This window comes from Muntiacus reevesi, chromosome 13 (assembly GCF_963930625.1).
Source record: "Muntiacus reevesi chromosome 13, mMunRee1.1, whole genome shotgun sequence".
Taxonomy (NCBI): domain Eukaryota; kingdom Metazoa; phylum Chordata; class Mammalia; order Artiodactyla; family Cervidae; genus Muntiacus; species Muntiacus reevesi.
This window is the reverse complement of record NC_089261.1, coordinates 10091694-10110608: the sequence shown is the minus strand read 5'-3', so window position 1 is coordinate 10110608 and position 18915 is coordinate 10091694. Positions and strand designations below refer to the sequence as shown.

General features: G+C 56.8%; 1 protein-coding gene across 1 annotated transcript in view; it reads right to left on the bottom strand.

Annotated features, from left to right (window-relative positions):
• Positions 1–1056: 1056 nt before the first annotated feature.
• FAM222A (family with sequence similarity 222 member A) overlaps positions 1057–18915 on the bottom strand; it is a 59304-nt gene continuing 41445 nt past the window's right edge. The window contains exon 3 of the mRNA XM_065904557.1: positions 1057–3639. Within this exon, the coding sequence (XP_065760629.1) occupies positions 2321–3639 (1319 nt within the window). The 3' untranslated portion in view covers positions 1057–2320. The remainder of the gene's footprint in view (positions 3640–18915) is intronic.

Sequence of the window (18915 nt, the reverse complement as noted above, 5' to 3'; positions counted from 1 at the left end):
GCAGGCCTGAATGAGACTGGGGACAGCCCCTGTTCCCCTCTGCTCAGACACTGGGCCAGCAGGTCAGGGAGGAAGGAGGGGACAGGATGTGAATAAGAGTCTATGCTGCGGGGTTTGAATCCCACCTTTCTGCACACTTGCTGTGTGACCTCAGGCGGGTCACTTCACATCTCTGAGCCTCAGCTTCTTCCTCTAGAACACCCCCTACCTTACAAGCTTCCTTCCCAGGCGGTGCTAGTGGTAAAGAGCCTGCCTGCCAATGCAGTCGGCTTAAGAGATGCAGGATCATCCCTGGGTGGGGAAGATCCCTTGGAGGAGGGCATGGCCACCCACTCCAGTATTCTTGCCTGGAGAATCCTCATGGACAGAGGAGCCTGGCGGGCTACAGACCATGGGGTCACAACAGACAGACACCACGGAAGTGACTTGGCACAGCACACCTTACAAGCAGTGGCGAGGCTCCCAAGAGATGCTGTTTATAGGGGAATGCCCAGTAAGCGCCTAATACACGCTGAGCATCCCGGGGCAAGGGTGGTCTCCTGGACATCCCCAGGCCCCCGGGGCATGGGGTGGGTATGTGCTGGGGCTGGCCAGGGAGATGGCCACTGCTCAGCCACTTTGGCCTGTCCCCAAGTCACACTGCCTCCAGGGAAGCACACAGGGTGCCAGGCACTGAGGAGGGAGTTTAGTGACGCAGGGGGCACCAAGCCCAGCCCATCTCCGTACCCCTCAGGGAATGAGCCCGAGGGGCCCAGGCTCGGCTCTGTCTCTGCTGCCCTATGGACCGATCGCTGGCCCCTGGTGAGTGGCTGACACATTAACGGGGTCAGAAGACCTAGGGCAGCAAATGAAATATCGCCTATAAAGTGGCCCAGCAGAGGGGGTGCCAGGGTGTCCTGCTCCCCAGGGCTGCGAGCCCTGTCGGGGAAGAAGACAGCCCGATTTACTCCTGGCGGGGGAAGGGTTGGGGGCCGTGGAGGAAGGAAGAAGGGACAAACACAAGAGCTTAACGAAACAATCCCACAGCTGAGACACCATCTGTGTTTTCCTTTTTTTTTCTTTCTCTTCGTTTTTAAAACAATATAGTGCAGACCGTACTTCTCACAGTAGAATATAATGGTCAATTTTAGTATATAAAAAAAAACATTCTCAGAGATTCGTAAATGCACTTAGTGCTTGAACAGGCCTTGGAGAGAGATACAGTACCGCTTCCAGAGTGCCAGAGGGGCCAGGACTTGGGGAAATTGGGTCTTAGGGACTTAATCGGGGGCTCCCCCATGCCTGCCTGATTCCCCCCTCCCAAGTGGTGTGGGGCAGGCCTTGGAGGGTGGCTTGCAGGAAAAGGGGGTGGATTGGATCTCCCAGTTAAAACCAGCAGGTTGCCCTGGCACTGGTTCCTGGGAGGACCCCTGAAGGAAGCAGGGTCTGAGCCCTCTGACACTGTTAGCCCCTATGGTGCCTTTGTGCGAATAGGTCAATGCTGCCCCTTCCTCGAGATTCAGAAAATTTGCCATCATAAACATACACGTCTAGGATGCAAATGACGTCTCCTCGGATGAGTTTGCCCTTGTGCAGTACACAACCTGCACAATTGTGCCTGGCAGCCCCCCCATAAGAGGTCCTGTTGGGAAGGGGGAAGGTGGTGGTCCAGGGTTTGGAGAATGGAGATGGGATTCTGTGTGGGGAAGGCATGGTGGGGAGGGCAAGAGGGTCTAGAAGGGGAGGAACAGGTGGACCAGCATTCTCTGGAGCCTCTTGTAGTCTGATCTTCACTGGGAGTGGGCAGTGGGGGGGCGCGGGGCGCTGTGGGCCCCCTCTGCCCTTTCTCCTGGAGACTGGGACCTCAAGAGGGAGGAGCTAAGCCCAGGGAGAGGGGCCTGCTGCCGATCCCACCCCCGCCCCCAGACCATCACATTTCCTCCTGTGCCCCACTGCGGCCTGAGCCCCTCTCCTGAACAGCCGGGAAGAACTGCTGCTTTTCTCTCCCGGCCTCCGCCAGCTTGGATGGAGGGAGGTATGGACCTGGGGGGCGGCAGCCCCTAGGCATCCCCGGTGGGCGGGCTGGGGCAGCGGATGGTGGGGAGGGGCGTCGGCGAGCGAGAGGTCACCTGGCCAACTCCCCATTGGCGGCAGCTGGCGGGCCGCCAGCCTGGCTTCCCTGTGGGCGTCGGGGTGGGGGGGGGCACTCGGACCCGGGGCTGGGCTGTCCCCATCCCCACCGCCCCCGCGTGCCGCCCGCCCGGTTCTGCGGCCTGCCTCTCCCCGCCCACCCCTGCCTCCTCGGCGCCCTGCCCGTCGGTCCGTGCGAGTGCCGCCGCCCTTATCTGTAGACGGGCAGGCGGATGTGGGCGTGCTGGTGGTCGAGCAGCCGCGGCACCGCCACCGTCTCGTAGCCTTTGCCCAGCATGCGCTCCTTGATGCAGGGCGGCCGGATGTCGTTGATGAGATACTCCAGCGACTGCAGGCTGCTGCTGAGCAGGGCCGTGTTGCACACGCTCTTGCTGGGCAGCCCCGAGAGGGTCTCGGCTGGGGGCCCCGCCAGCTCCCGGGCCGCCCCCGGCCCCAGCTCGGTCCCGGCCGCTGCCGCCGCCGCCGCCGCCGCCGCCGCCGCCGCGGGGTTGTAGCAGTCGCTGGTGGGGGTCACCAGCACGCTGTTCCAGGGCGCGGCGAAGTACTGGCCCACGGTGAAGCTGGCGGGCAGCCCCACGCCGCAGTTGAGGGGCGACCCGCTGGCCCGCTCGTATGCCCGCCCCCCGCAGGCCTCGGGGGACTTGCTGGCCAGCGCGCCGCCGCCGTAGGCGCGCAGGGGCTGGGGGGGCGGCGGGGGCGGCGGGGGCGGCTTCTGGGGCCACAGCAGGTAATCCAGGCCGCCGTCCGCGTAGCCCGCGGGCTTGGCGGCCCCGGCCAATGTCAAGGCCGCCGGCGTGCTCCCCTGGCTCAGCTCGGCGCCCTTCCGGCACTCAGGCGGGCCGGCCGTGGCCGAGTAGGCCGCGCGGGGGAAGCCGGGCGCCGGGCCGTGCTTGGCCGGGCTGGGCGGGGGCCCGGGCACGGCCTGGCAGGCGGCGGGCGCGGCGCCGGGGGCCTGGCACTGCTGGTGGAGCTGGTAGAGGAGGCTGTGGATGGAGGGCAGGTTGGACGGCGGCAGGGGCAGGCCGCGGCCGGGCAGGGGGATGACGGCGGCGGCCGGGGCCGCGGCCGCGGGCAGGCCGGGCGGCGGGGCGGGCGCCTCGGGCGGCTTGGGGTAGGCCAGGGGCCCCAGTGTGCTGGGCGCCGGGTAGGGCGCGACGCCCACCTGCACGGCGGCCGGCGACAGCTTGGTCCGCTTGCCCTCGGCGCTCTTGAGCACGCTCTTGGCGGGCCCGGCGGGCGCGGCCGCGCCGGAGGAGGAGGACACGGCCGCCTTGACGATGGCCAGCAGGCCCTGGTAGCCGGCCGTGTGCGGCGGGTAGGGGCTGTAGCGCTGGCCGCTGGTGTCATAGCCGTTGACCGTGCGGCTGAGGTGCTTGTGCTGGGGCACGCGGATGTTGGTGGGGAAGATCTTGATGGAGAGCGGGCTGTTGGCCACCTTCTCGGCGTAGGCGTCCAGCTCGGCCGGGCTCGGGTAGCGGGAGGAATGCATGGAGCTGGCCACCGTCTCGCCTGCAGGGGCACATGGGGAGGGGAGGACGCACAGGTGAGGGCCGGCCTGCAGGCCGCGCCCCCTATGGCTCCCTGGAAGGGCTCCCCAGCCACCCCTCCTTTGCTTTTTCCAGCCCCTCACTTGCTCCTTCATTCATTCAAATTTTTTAAATTTAAAAAAAAAAATGGGCCCGACCTGTGTGGCATGTGGAATCTTAGTTCCCTGACCAGGGATCGAACCCAGGGATCCTACAGCTGGAAGCACAGTCTTAAAGCACTGGACCTCCGGGAAAGTACCCCTTTCTAAATTTTTAAACTTTGCATCACAGCGCAAAGTACATAAGGAAACTGCACGCATCACAAACTTGCTGCACTTTCACACACGGAACACACTCGTGTGGCACTCATGTCGGGGAAGGGGGGGCCGTTGGCCAGTCCCTCGAGCAGCCCCTATGCCCGCCCTCAGACAGGAACCACAGCAAGGGGACCAAGGGGACGGCCCTCTGAACTCCTGACCGCTCCTGGTGTCGGCACAGGTGAGCGGGGATCCTACACTGTCCCACTCAAGGTTACTTTTTCAGGTTCATCGGGGGAGCTGTGGCCAAGGGGTGTTGCAGTGTGACTGCAGGACACGTTCTGCTCGTCCTTCCTACTGCTGGTGGTGTTTGGGTCATTTCTGGTGTGTGCGCGTGCATGCTAAGTGGCTCAGTCGTATCTGGCTCTTTGCGACCTCATGGACTGTAGCCCACCAGGCTCCTCTGTCCATGGAGTTTCTCAGGCAGGAATACTGGAGTGGTTGCCATTTCCTCCTCCAGGGGATCTTCCCGACCCAGGGATCGAACCTGCATCTCCTGCCGGCTCTGCACATAACACCCCCACCCCCACCGCCACACTGGGTGTTCTGGGGGCTCCACTCCTCCACCCCACCCTCCTGGCACCATCTTTCATCGTAACACCCCTCGTGGGTGTTCCTTCCTTCTGCCCCTTCCCTCCTCTCAGTGCCCCCCTTTCCTCGTCTATAGAATGGGGTGATGACGACCCGCAGCCTCAGGGAGGGTTCCGTGGGTCGCTGTGTGAACAGCCCAGCACGTGCCTGGCGTGGGGCGAGCTGCCGCTGTTGGCTTTTGTCCTGGTGTTTACGGTCCCTCATTGAACCAACAGGCGGCCAGGGAGGAGGGTTCTACCCTGACAGCTGCCTGTCCCCTCCCCGGTTTACCTGTCACCTGCTAGACTAGTGTGGCAGCCCTTGCCTTTTTATCTGGGCCATCAGCCTCTCAGCTGAAGGGTCACTCTATTTTTAAGTTTTTTATTTATTTTTTGGACCATGCTGTGCTGCACCTGGGGTCTTAGTTCCGTGACCAGGGATTGAACCCAGGCCCTTGGCAGTGAAAGCGCTGAGTCCTAACCAGTGGACCACTAGGGGATTCCCCCAAGGGCGTCCTCTGTGTGACAGGCCGGCTGTCCCCACTATCAGTGGGGGGAAGCAGGTGGTCGGTTGGCAGACCCCCGTCTCCCCCCCAGAGTCCCTCCCGGTTCTGAGACCTTCTTCTGTGCTGTCCGAGGCCCTCTCTAGGGTGGGGAGGGAGGCGAGGGGCCTGCAGGAGGCGGGTGGAGAGACCCAGGGCTTTGGAGCTGGCAGCCTGGGTGGGGTCCTGCCTGCTTGTGGGGTTCTGTGGTCCTGGACAAGTGGTTGGTCTGGTTGAGCCTCAGTTTCCACACTTATGGAATGGGGATGACTGTGCCAGGTCTGTAGGGTGGCCTCGGGGAACATCCGTGCCAAGGGGCCCACCGGGGGTGCAGCAGACAGCAGGCGCTGGGAAACTAAGACTTGGCTGGGCCCTTGGGAGAGGAGGACCCAACAAGGTTTCACGGCGCACTGCCTTCTCACCCCCCCGACCAAGGGCATCCCCTGGAGCCCAACGGTGAGTCCTAGGGGAGGGGAGGGAGGAGTTCACCACCCTGAGCCTCAGTTTCGTCACCTGTAAAATGGGTTTATGCTGCTGCTAACACTGCCTCCCCTGGCTGCTGTGAGGTTTAACAAATCGGGTGGTGGAGTCTCAGCAGAAGTGGGTCTCTCCACGTGTGTTAAGACCCTCCCCATCTGCCTGGCACAAGGGTCTTCCCGGGAGAGGAAGGGGCAGGGTGTGTGCACAGGTGGGCCTGGCATCGTGGCTGGGACAGAGTGCAAGCCCCACCACCTCCCCACCAATGGGAAGGTCACCTGCCACATCCCACCTTCCCCAAGCCTCACCCCCAACCCCTCGAGATGTGAGCATATGTGCTCAGTCGCTAAATTGTGTCTGACTCTTTGTGACCCCAAGGACTGTAGCCCGCCAGGCTCCTATGTCCAGGGGACTCTCAGGCAAGAACACTGGAGTGGGTTGCCATTCCCTTCTCCCAGGGGATCTTCCCGACCCAGGGATCGAACCCGCGTCTCCCGCATTGGCAGGCAGACTCCCTTGAGGACTCACAGCCAATCTGAGCAAACCGCGTGCTATGATGGGGATACATAGGGAGCCTCACCCCCGGGGGCTCCAGAGACAGCTTTCTGGAAGAGAAGAGCGTCTCTGCTAGGGCAGAGCTGAAGGGGTAAGGAAGGAAGAGAGGAATGGATTCCAGGCAGAAGAAGTCACACGGGCAAAGGTGCGGAGGCGAGGCGGCCTGCCCCCGCAGAATGCTGAACCAGAGCAGAAGCAGCAGCACAGGGCAGGCGTGCGGGGAGGAAAGGCCACCCCGGGCCACTCAGGAGGGCGTCAGGCCCGAGCAGGGCCTCTTCACCATGGGGCAGGAATTCCCGACGGTTCTGTCCCCAGGGCACACTGGCCGTGTCGTCCGCAGACGAGTTCTGTCGTCCTAACGTGGGGAGAGGGCGCTATGGCCCTCGTGGGTACCGGTCAGGGATGCGGTGCCCAGGACAGAGAACCAGCCACAAGGAACTGCCTGGATGCGGGGTCAGCCGTGCTGTGTCGGGAGCCCTGGGCCAAGGCCTCGGCGGGCCTGCCTGCCTGCCTGAGCTGGGCAGGGCAGCGGGGAAGGAGGCGGCTGGTGACAGAGTGCCCACCCATCCCTGTGGCCCCGATGAGAGCAGGGTGGGGAGCTGACCCCAGGTCCCCCATCCTGACCCTGCCTGGGGCAACCGCCCCCACCCCCCCAAGTGGCCTAAAATAAACTCGGTGTGGAGAATGGAAATGTCACTTTGGCCAACGGGGGAATCTTTCTCTGAGATTGGATTTAAACTACATTATACAAGCAATTTCATGGGCACTTAGCGCCGCTCGGAGAGTCCCACAAAAAAGGGCCCAGTTCTTCATTTACCAGCCATAAATCAGCAGTTGCTATAATGAGCACAAAAATGTCACTTTTATGCAATTTTACAGATGAACAAAACTGGTGAAATTAACTGTGGTAACCTACTATAGTCAGCAAAAGCGGCTGCCGGGGGAAAAAAATGATATCTGTATGTATTTTTGTTCCCCTTAAACTCTCTTCCCAAGCAAGTTTCTGCCATTGTGGTGTGAAAACTCATTTGTCCTCACCATTATACTTTCATTTGGAGTTTATCTTGAGTATCCAATGAGCCACCAACTGTGAAAATGATTAAATCTACAAAATCTATCTAATGGATGGAATAAATTAGGTGTTTAAAACCTTAAGAAGAAGAAGGAAACGAAAAAAAAAAAAAAACTGGCAATGCCTGTTTCTCGTTTCCATTCATGGACAGAAGGGACCCGCCTGGCCCCCCGCTGGTCAGCAGGGCCCTCAGCCAGTCGGGGTCCCTCCAGCGTTTGTGGGAGCCGATGGCAGTGGTACCCCGAGAGAGGCTGTCCTCTGTGAGCGCTTAGTATGTGCGAGGCTCCGGGCCTACAGCTTTGCCCCGCACCTCTTGTTCGCAGCACCTGATGGCTCCCAGGGGTTGGGAGGCGGTCCCCGTCCACAGATAAGGCAGCAGACAAGGGGTGGCATTTGGCAGGCAGCCTCCAAGACCTGTCCCCAGACCCCGGTGGTTCTTGCCTCGCGGTGTGCATGCCCTTCCACTTCCGATGGGGCTGACCCGGGTGGCCTGTGAGATACCAGGGAAGGCAAGGGGCGAGACGTCCAGGGCAGGATCACTTGCTCCGCCCGTGCGGACACAGGAGCAGCCTGCGAGGAGGCCCGGCAGCCACGTGAGGCATCCTGGGGAGGCAAGTCCTCCAGCCCCCGGCAGGCCTTCGGGTGACTACAGCCCCTGCAGACATCTGCCCGCAGCCTCACGAGAGACACGGACCAGAGCTACCAGCTAGGGGCTCCTGATCTACAGAAACCAGGAGAGACAGTATGTAGTGACTGACCCGTCTAAGCCAGCGGTCCCTGGCCTTTCTGGCACCAGGGACCAGTTTCGTGGAAGAGAAGTTTTCCCTAGACTGGGACAGAGCTGGGGGCGGGGATGGTTTCGGGAGGATTTGAGCTCATTACATGTACTGTTCACTATATTTCTAGTATTAGCTCCACCTCCGATCATCAGGCATTAAATCTCGGAAGGTGGGGATCCCTGCTTTAAGCCGCTAAGTTCTGGAGTGACTTGCCACACAGCAGTAGATAACTGATCCGGGTCCCTATCTTACAGAGGAAGGAAATGGGACCTCCCCGAAACACAGCCGGCGAGGACAGAGCTGGGGCTCGGCTTCCATGTCATCATCACCTCCCCCTGTACCCCAAGGCGGGCCCCAGCTGAGGCTGGGAGACCCAGGAGGGTCCCCCGCCCCGGTCTTCTTCCATAGACTCGGGAGGCAGATAGTATTGACAAGGGACCATCAAGTCAGCCTGGAGGCTCAGAGAGGCGGGAGGCGTCCCGTCCAAGGACACATGACCGGGCAGGTGGCCCCAGGCAGACCTCCCCTGGACACGTGCTCGCCTTCAGGTGACCACGAACCAGAGTCACCCTGTTCCACACCTGGCATGATCACTGCGCCCTGTGAGCCCTGGTATCCGCAGCCCCCACTGCTTCACACCTTGTTCCTGAAGGGCTTTCTCCAGAGCCACCTGCGGCCTCAAATGCAGCCTTGCCCAGCAGGGGACAGTGGCCACGGCTTGGGGGTAGGGGGGGTTCCTGGCCACTCGGGCCAGGCCAGGCCTCCGAGCCCCGCTAGGAAGACTCTCCAGACCCTCCCCTGGAGGTGAGCCCAGCTGCTAGCGTTCAGGGGCATTGCACAGCCCCGTTCTGACAAATATCATGGCACAAAAAAGGCCTCTCCCAGAGCAACCAGCCAAACCAGCCGTCTGCGGTGGGCTTCTACGCAGTGAAGGGTCACCCAAAGGCGAGCACATGTCCAGGGGAGCTCTGCCCGGGGCTGCCTGCCCAGGGGGAGGGGGCAGAGGAAGGGACCTGTGGCCCTGCAGGCCTTACCTTCCTGGGCTCCCTGAGCTGGGTCAGGGGATCCCGGCGAAGGTTTGGTGGTTGTCTGATGTGGCTGCAGGCAGATGCTGCCTGCCCTGGGCTCATCCTGCTCCCCCAGCAGACGGGGCTCCCGGAGCTGGCCTGTCCACTGTTCAGGGAAGCCTTGCTGAACGCACGACGAGGCTGTGGTTGGCCAGAAGGAACCTGTCCAGCCTGGGAGCGCCTGTTACCCACTAGTCTCCACCCTTGGGAGAGTTGGGTCTTGGGAGGAATGAAGCCACAGACAGCCCCGTGGAGATGAGCCCCCGCCCAGGCCAGAGTGCCTCGGTTATTTCCTGAGCCCCTCCTGCCCGCAGCCCCTCCTGCCCGGGCCTGGAGACAAGCAGCGGCAAAGCTGAAGTGTCTACCCTCTTGGAGCTAGGCGGGGGTGGTGGTTTAGTCAGTTAGTCATGTCCCACTCTCTGCGACCCCGTGGACTGTAGCCCGCCGGGCTCTTCTGTCCATGGGATTTCCCAGGCAAGAACACTGGAGTGAGTTGCCATTTCCTTCTCCAGGGGATCTTCCTGACCCAGGGATTGAACCCACGTCTCCTGCATTGACAGGTGGATTCTTTACCGCTGAGCCAGTGGGGAAGCCCCAGTTCAGGGAGACAGACGGTAATGTGTGTGTCAGGCAGCGACAGCCCCGTGAAGGAGACCCCAGAGGTGGTCGGCTTTTTTTTTTTTTAAAGGTAGTTTAACCTGAAGTTCTACAGGACTCTTTAAGTCAGGCAATTTCTCAACAACATTATTTTTTCTTCTTCTTATTTTATTTTGGCCACACAGCGGCATGTGGAATCTTAGTACCCCCCTGCCCAGGGATCGAACTGGTGCCCCCTTGCATTGGAAGCGTGGAGTCTTAGCCACGGGGCCGCCAGGGAAGTCCCCAGGTGTGGTGGTTCTAAAGCACGCCCAGAGTTCTTTGGCACTTCTCCCCAGGGGCAGCGGAGCCTAACTTTCCTCCACTTAAACATGAACTAAGCAACTCGATTTTAATGAATGAAGGTAGCAGAAATGGTGCTGGTGAGTGTCGTGGCTCAGTCCTAAAGGTATATTTGGCTTCCACCCGGAGATCCAGTGGATCTCTGCTTCTCAGGACGTCCGTTCCTGGTCTGGGAAGCTCAGGCCACGTGGAGAACCCACGTTTGGGTGTTTCAGTGCCCCAAAGCCCCGAAAGCTGGCATCCACCACCTGATTTATGAAGGTGCAGGCCTTCCGATGCTGGGAAAGATTGAAGGCAGAAGGAGAAGAGAGCGGCAGAGGATGAGATGGTTGGATGCCATCACCGACTCAATGGACATGAACTTAGGCAAACTCCGAGAGATGGTGAGGGCCAGGGAGACCCGGCGTGCTGCAGTCCATGGGGTCGCAAAGAGTCAGACATGACTAAGTGACTGAACAACAACAGGCCTTCCAAAGATTCCAGCCTGGGCCTGGATCTTCAGCAGGGCTGCCTCCCCTCAACCCCGTCCCCAGTGACATCACGGCACAGACACCCCACCCACCATGCCATGCCTATGGTCAGCGTATGAGACGGCGCGGGAGGCCGCTGGGCTTTGGGGTGACCTGCCACGCAGACAGAGTAGCCGGGACAGCTGGGCGAGGGGGATGCAGAGGGACGGGATGGGGAGCCTGTTCTGGACACAGCGGTCAGCAGTGAGGCTTCCCTGATTTAAGTGGCCCCTCAGGAGAGCAGAAGGAGGTGAGGGGGTGACCTGCATGGACTCTGACGGGGGGGCGGACGGGCTCGTGTGGGGCAGCCGAGCCGGCAGGGGTGGTCGTAGGAGGTGAACCAGAGAGGCAGGGGGCGCACGGAGGGCCTCGGGGCGGGGGCCACTGAGAGGACCCGGGCTTTGCTCCACGTGGGAGGGCTGGGAGCAGAGAAGGGCCGTGAGCTGAGGAGGGTTTTAACGTGACCCCTCAGAGGCTCCTGGGTGGGAAACAAGAAGAGGTCACCCCGGAGCAGCCCGACCGTCCTGGGAGACAGAGCGCCCAGGAGAGCCCCGCCACGCCCCGAGTTGGGGTGTCGGGGGGCTCTGACGAGGCGGGGAAGTGGGGACGTGGAAAGAGGCCACAGAGGGGGCTGTCTGCCTCCCTCCTTCCCTCTCAAAGGAGGTCGGACCAAAACACCAAGGGGAAAAGCCTTGGATGCCAGCAGCGTCTGGCCTGGGAAGGAGGTGTTTTACTTCTCCTCTGTGCTTTTCTGTAATTGCCGCCGGAGGGGGTGGGGTTGGGGTTGAGCAGCCCGGGGCTTCCGGGCCCCCTGTGTTGGTGGCCAGCGTCTGCTCCTGGGCGGAGCAGAGGGCGGTTGGCCGCTTTCTGGGGAGGCCTCATGGTCAAATCCCGGCCTGCCACACTCACTCGGCTGTGTGACGCCAGGCAGGCCGCCGGCCCTCTCTGAGCCTCCGTTTGCTCTTGTGTAGAATGGCGATGAGACTGCCACCGCTGACCTTGGAGAGCTGTTGTCGGCACTGTCAAGGGTGCCTGCCCGCAGGGGTGCCTGGGTTGTTGGTGAGCAATTCACTAAAACCCACACTGCCTCTCCCTGTAAGACCCTCCCGTGAGCCCCCGTTGGCATGAAACCTGAGCTGCTCAGGGTGGTATTTAGGCCAGCTGGCCCTGTGCTCCCTCTGCAGGACCCCCACCCGCTGTCCCCTGCACGGTGTCCCCAGGTCTCCTCTGCATGCTGACCTGCCGCCCCACCTGTTGAGGGTCACCTCTGGGCCCGGCATCGCTCCAAACACCCATGGCTTCACCCTTCTGCCAGCCCCGTGGAGGCCCTGAGAGGTGGGCCCTGCATTTCAGAAGAGGAATGGGATGTTCATGAACAGGGAGTCAGACGGGGGTTGCAGACACTGATCCCTGCACGTTTCTGCTGACTGCTGGCGGACAGATGGACTGCAAATGAGCTGGAGGCCCCGGAGGGGCAGGGACCAAGGTGGGGTGGGGAGGCGTGCCATGCCCAGAGGGGAACACTTTTGAGAGTGTTCAGATACCAGCAGGACACACCACACACCAGTGGGTGGGTTGTGGCTCGTGGCGCCGCCAGTCTGAGACTTCTGGTGGCAGAGAAAGGATCTGTGAGCCAGGACTCAAGCCTGGGCATCCATGTCTCAGACCCCTGCTGTCAATCACTGGGCACTGTGGACGCCACGGTTGGACGGGTTCTCTCAGGTTGATGCTGATGGCCCAGACACCCTGCTCATCTTGTGTCCATCTCCCCTGCCCCACACCCTGGGAAGAAGTGCCCCATGTCCGGGTGCCCCCAGGATCTGATCTGGAAGGGAAATCTGGGGTGGGGTAGAATGGTCCATGTGGTGCCTGGCGCATGGTAGATGCCTGAATTATGCACCAGGAGGAGGAAGAAGAGGTCTGGTCTTCACCTACCCCTGGTCTACTGGCTCTGCCCCTCTTAGTCTCAGCCGAGACGCCCCCTCCTCCAGGCAGCCTTCCCTGCCTGCCCCCTGCACCGCCTGCTATAGCTGTTGGCTTGTCTCTTGGGCTGGATTAGGGGGACTTTGAGGGCAGGCCCTGCTCTTTCTCAGCACCTTCATGCCTGAGAGAATGCCTGGAATCACAGCAGGTGCCCCGGGAGCATTTCACGATGATGGTGTGGGCTCCAGCGAATCTCAGAGAGCCTGCAGGGGCAGCCGCCAGCCAGAGCCTGGATCCCGTGTACAGAAACACAGGCGGCCCCTCTGTGACCTGGGCTGCTCCTGCTCCTGCCGCCGGCCCCTCCTTGTCGGGAAATTTGAAAGGCTGCCTGGCCGGCTGGCAGTGCAAGCAAGCCGTTGCTGCCATTAAGTTAATGTTATGGGCCTTTTACAGGTGTGTTAAATAGACGCAGTTATTAACGAGTATATTAAGCCAATTAAAAGCAGCCCTTTGAGTGGAGTTTAATGTGGCTACAGGGAGACCTCGGCGGCAGCCTGCCTTACAGAAGTTGGAGGTGGGGGGAGCCTGGGTGGAGGGTGGGGGGCTGTGCTGCTGAGACCAGGGAGAGGTGGGCAGCGGGACCCCGGCTGGAGGCAGGCCCGTGGCTGTCTGACGCCCCACTCAGCCACTCGTGGGGGTGACCTTGGGCAGCGGCCGGGTGTGAGAGCCTCAGTTTCTCATCTGTATGAGGCCGAAGGGGCGGGCGCATCCGGGGTACTCAGCCCTGGCAGGTACATGGTACCTGCCCATCAAGGGGGACTGGTAGAGGTGGAGGGAGAAGGGTGGCCAGGCCAGGACCCCAGCCCAGGATTCTGGCTCCCACACGCCAGGCTTCACGGTAGGAGCCCGGGAGCCTACTGGGCAGACGCCGGTCCTTGGGCAGTCGAGTGTGGCTTCCTGTTGAGCCACTGGACACCCCCGCCCTCCCCCGGCAAACCTGTCCCCTCGGTGGACCTCACACTTTGTGACTGTGACGGGGGCTGACTGCAGCTTTCCTGGAGGAGGGGTGGTGTGCCGGCGCCGGAGCACGGTGGGCCTCTAGTGCATGCTGTTTCTTTCTCACACCCTCCCAGTTTTTGCCTGCTGCCACTTCCCTAAAGCTCGGGAACTGGACGGTTGTTACCTGTGTTGAGGTGGGGGTCGGGGGGTCCCCGGGCAGAGGGTCTGGCCCCAGCCCACCCGGAGGAGCCGGCCCACATCTGCATTCCCCTCTGCAGCCGACACTCTTGCCCTTGGAGGTGGCAGCCTTCTGAATGCTCAATTAACGCGACACTAATTAGCTGGTGGCACCGGCAGAATCCCTAATGAGGCCGCCCAGGAGGGGGGCGGGGAGCAGCTGTTCTCCGGCCTCTCTGCTGGGAGGAGGTGGGGAGGCCCTGGGTTGTTGCCAGCCACCTTGACCTGCCCCAGCCCACTGCCCTGGTGGGCCTTGAGGTCAGACCCTGGTGTCACTCCCGGTGCCCTAGGTACAGGCTGGGGGACCCCAGCTCCCTGGCCTCCGTTCCTCCTGAGGGGCCAGAGTGAGGATTAAAGGAGAGGATGTGTGTCAGAAGGCTGGGTGCCCAGCGTTGCTCAGAAAAGGCTGGTTGCCTGCGTTTGAGATCTTTCTGGGCCAGACCGGGTCATGGGGGGCGGGGGTGGGGGGGCGGTGGGCGTTCATCTTGACTTTTTCATAGTGCATTTTGCTGAGTTTTAAATTGTAGCATGGTCCAACCTGTCCCTGCACTTGCGCTTTTATTCACTCTCAGTTTGTAAATCCTTCCTATCCCGAGGGTGATGTTCTATCATTTTCTTCGAAGAATGCTGTCTGCGTCCCATGGTGTGGGTTTTTCGGTCTGCCCAGAGTTCCTATTGGCGTAGTGCTGGGTAAGGCTCCAGTGTAATTCACTCCATCTGGATAACCAGCGGTCCTGGCGATGCCTACCCACCCTCCGTGATCCACAAGGCCTGCCTTGCCCACTTCTAGATGCTCTGCCCCATCCCCCGGTCCCCTCTTTCCCTTTGCTAGTTGCATGGCTTCAGCCTTAAGCCACAGCAGAACTGGCCCCGAACTTCATCAGAAGCCTTTGGTTGTTCTTGACCCTCTGTTCTTTATCAACTTCCACGTGAGGTCTTCAGGTGAGGCACAGGATGGCTAGGACGGGGGGACTGGATCAAATCTTCTCCATATTGAATATCTGTCCATGCACAGGACGTAAGTCTATTTTGGTCTTTAAAAACTATCATTATATAAACAATTTTTTTCTCCATAGAGGTCATTTATTTACCTTTTTGTGAATTCAGATTCCTTAATATTTAATAAATTTAGGTTCCTTAGTAAATGTAATAGTATCATAACTTAGATAAAATGAACAATTCCTACCAAACTACCAAAACTGACTTAATACAAAATAGAAAGTCGTTATAGACCCATAATAAAGGGAGAGATTGAACTAGTAACCAAAACACCCACAAAGAAAAGCCCAGGCCTAGATAAGGCTTCACTGGTGTATTCTACAGAACATTTAAAGAATTAAAGACAATTTTCCCACAAACTCTTCTAAAAAGAGACTCGGAGGGAACATTTGTAAACTAATTCTGTGAGGCTAGTATTTGTTGTTGCTGTTTAGTTGCTCAGTCGTGTCTGACTCTTTGTGACCCCATGGACTGTAACCAGGCTCCTCTGTCTATGAGATTTCCCAGACAAGAATACTGGAGTGGGTTGCCATTTCCTCCTCCAGGGGATCTTACTGACCAAAAAACTATAGACTAATATCCCTTATAAATACACACTCAGCTCTCCGTATCCACAGGTTCTGTATCCAAGGATTCAATGGAGGACTGGAAATTCCAAAAGGCAAAAGGTGAATTTGCTGCACATTAGCAACTACTTTCATGGCATTTACATTATATTTACAATTATTTACTCCCCAAGTTGGGAGGTGCCCAATATGCTACTGGAGATCAGTGGAGAAATAATTCCGGAAAGAATGAAGAGACGGAGCCAAAGCAAAAACAACACCCAGCTGTGGGTGTGACTGGTGATGGAAGCAGGGTCTGATGCTGTAAAGAGCAATATTGCATAGGAACCTGGAATGTTAGGTCAATGAATCAAGGCAAATTGGAAGTGATCAAACAGGAGATGGCAAGAGTGGACGTCGACATTTTAGGAATCAGTGGACTAAAATGGACTGGAATGGGTGAATTTAACTCAAATGACCATTATATCTACTACTGTGGGCAAGAATCCCTTAGAAGAAATGGAGTAGCCATTATAGTCAACAAAAGAGTCTGAAATGCAGTACTTGGATGCAATCTCAAAAACGACAGAATGATCTCTGTTTGTTTCCAAGGCAAATTATGCAATGTCACGGTAATTCAAGTCTATGCCCCAACCAGTAATGCTGAAGAACCTGAAGTTGAATGGCTCTATGAAGACCTACAAGACCTAGAAGTAACACCCAAAAAAGATGTCCTTTTCATTATAGGGGACTGGAATCCAAAAGTAGGAAGTCAAGAAGCACCTGGAGTAACAAGCAAATTTGGCCTTGGAGTATGGAATGAAGCAGGGCAAAGGCTAATAGAGTTTTGCCAAGAGAACGCACTGGTCATAGCAAACACCCTCTTCCAACAACACAAGAGACGACTCTACACATGGACATCACCAGATGGTCAACACCAAAATCAGACTGACTATATTCTTTGCAACCAAAGATGGAGAAGCTCTATACAGTCAGCAAAAACAAGACTGGGAGCTGACTGTGGCTCAGATCATGAACTCCTTACTGCAAAATTCAGGCTTAAATTGAAGAAAGTAGGGAAAACCACTAGACCATTCAGGTATGACCTAAATCAAATTCCTTATAATTATACAGTGGAAGTAAGAAATAGATTTAAGGGACTAGATTTGATAGAGTGTCTGATGAACTATGGACGGAGGTTCGTGACATTGTACAGGAGATAGGGATCAAGACCATCCCCAAGAAAAAGAAATGCAAAAAATTAAAATGGCTGTCTGAGGAGGCTTTACAAATAGCTGAGAAAAGAAGAAAAGTGAAAAGCAAAGGAGAAAAGGAAAGATATACCCATTTGAATGCAGAGTTCCAAAGAATAGCAAGGAGAGATAAGAAAGCCTTCCTCAGGGATCAGTGCAAGGAAATACAGAAAACAATAGGATGGGAAAAACTAGAGATCTCTTTAAGAAAATTAGAGATACCAAGGGAACATTTAATGCAAAGATGGGCTCAATAAAGGACAGAAATGGTATAGACCTAACAGAAGCAGAAGATAGTAAGAAAAGGTGGCAAGAATACACAGAAGAACTGTACAAAAAAGATCTCAGTGACCCAGATAATCACAATGGCTCACCTAGAGCCAGACATCCTGGAGTGCAAAGTCAAGCGGGCCCTAGGAAGAATCTCTACGAACAAAGCTAGTGGATGTGATGGAATTCCAGTTGAGCTATTTCAAATCCTGAAAGATGATGATGTGAAAGTGCTGCACTCAATATGCCAGCAAATATGGAAAACTCAGCAGTGGCCACAGGACTGGAAAAGGCTAGTTTTCATTCCAATCCCTAAGAAAGGCGATGCCAAAGAATGTTCAAACTACTGCACAATTGCACTTATCTCACATGCTAGTAAAGTAATGCTCAAAATTCTCCAAGCCAGGTTTCAACAATATGTGAACTGTGAACTTCCATATGTTCAAGCTGGTTTTAGAAAAGGCAGGGGAACCAGAGATCAAATTGCCAACATCCGCTGGATCATCAAAAAAGCAAGAGAGTTCCGGAAAAATATCTATTCTGCTTTATTGGCTATGCCAAAGCCTTTGACAGTGTGGATCACAACAAACTGTGGAAAATTCTGAAAGAGATGGGAATGCCAGACCACCTGGCCTGCCTCTTGAGAAACCTGTATGCAGGTCAGGAAGCAACAGTTAGAATTGGACATGGAACAGACTTGTTCTGAATAGGAAATGGAGTACGTCAAGGCTGTATATTGTCACCGTGCTTATTTAACTTATATGCAGAGTACATCATGAGAAATGCTGGGCTGGATGAAGCACAAGCTGGAATAAGATTGCCAGAAGAAATATCAATAACCTCAGATATGCAGATGACACCACCCTTATGGCAGAAAGTGAAGAACTAAAGAGCCTCTTCGTGAAAGTGAAAGAGGAGAGTGAAGAAGTTGACTTAAAGCTCAACATTCAGAAAACTAAGATCATGGTATCCGGTCCCATCACTTCATGGGAAATAGATGGGGAAACAGTGGAAACAGTGGCAGACTAACAAAGGTCCATCTATTGAAAGCTATGGTTTTTCCAGTGGTCATGTATGGATGTTGAGAGTTGGACTGTGAAGAAAGCTGAGCACTGAAGAATTGATGCTTTTGAACTGTGGTGTTAGAGAAGACTCTTGAGAGTCCCTTGGACTGCAAGGAGATCTAACCAGTCCATCCTAAAGGGGATCAGTCCTGGGTGTTCATTGGAAGGACTGATGTTGAAGCTGAAACTCCAATATTTTGGCCACCTGATGTGAAGAACCAACTCATTGGAAAAGCCACTGATGCTGGGAAAGATTGAAGGCAGGAGGAGAAGGGGACGACAGAGGATGAGATGGTTGGATGGCATCTCCGACTCAATGGACATGAATTTGAGTAAACCCCAGGAGTTGGTGATGGACAGGGAGGCCTGGCTGCTGCAGTCCATGAGGTCGCAAACAGTCGGACACGACTGAGCAACGGAACTCAACTGAATCTAGTATTGTACTAGGTATAAGTAATCTAGAGATGATTTAAAACACATGCAAGGGACTTCCCTGGTGGTGCAGTGGTTAGGAGTCTATACTTTCACTGCCAAAGGCTGGGTTCAGTCCCTGGTTGGGGAACTAAGATCGCACAAGCCATGTGGTGCAGCCAAAAAAAAAAGTATACACAAGGATTTGCATAGATCCTTGGGTATACTTTATATATATATGTTTTTAGATTCTCTTCTATTATAGGTTATTATAAGATGCTGAGTACAGTTCCCTGCGCTCTACAGTAAGTTCTTTATATTGTAAGTTGATGTTCTGAGAATCTCGCTGAATTCTTCTCTTGGAACTTCTGTGCAGTTTGACTTCTAATTCTTAGTTGCTCAGTCGTGTCCAACTCTGCCACCGCATGGACTGTATGTAGCCCGCCAGGTTCCTCTGTCCATTGGATTTCCCAGGCAAGAATACTGCCATAGGTTGCCATTCCCTTCTCCAGGGGATCTTCCCAACCCAGGGATTGAACCCGGGTCTCCCACACTACAGGCAGATTTTCTAATCCTTATTTTCTGTCTTGCTGAGCTGGCCAGCACCTCCGCACAGTGTGGGAAGGCAGTGACTTGGGTCTTTGTCCTCCTCTGACTTTATCAGCCCTCGGGTTGGTTTTTGGTGGATTGCGGTTGAAACCTCTGTAATAGAAGTAGCTGCCTGTCGTCCTA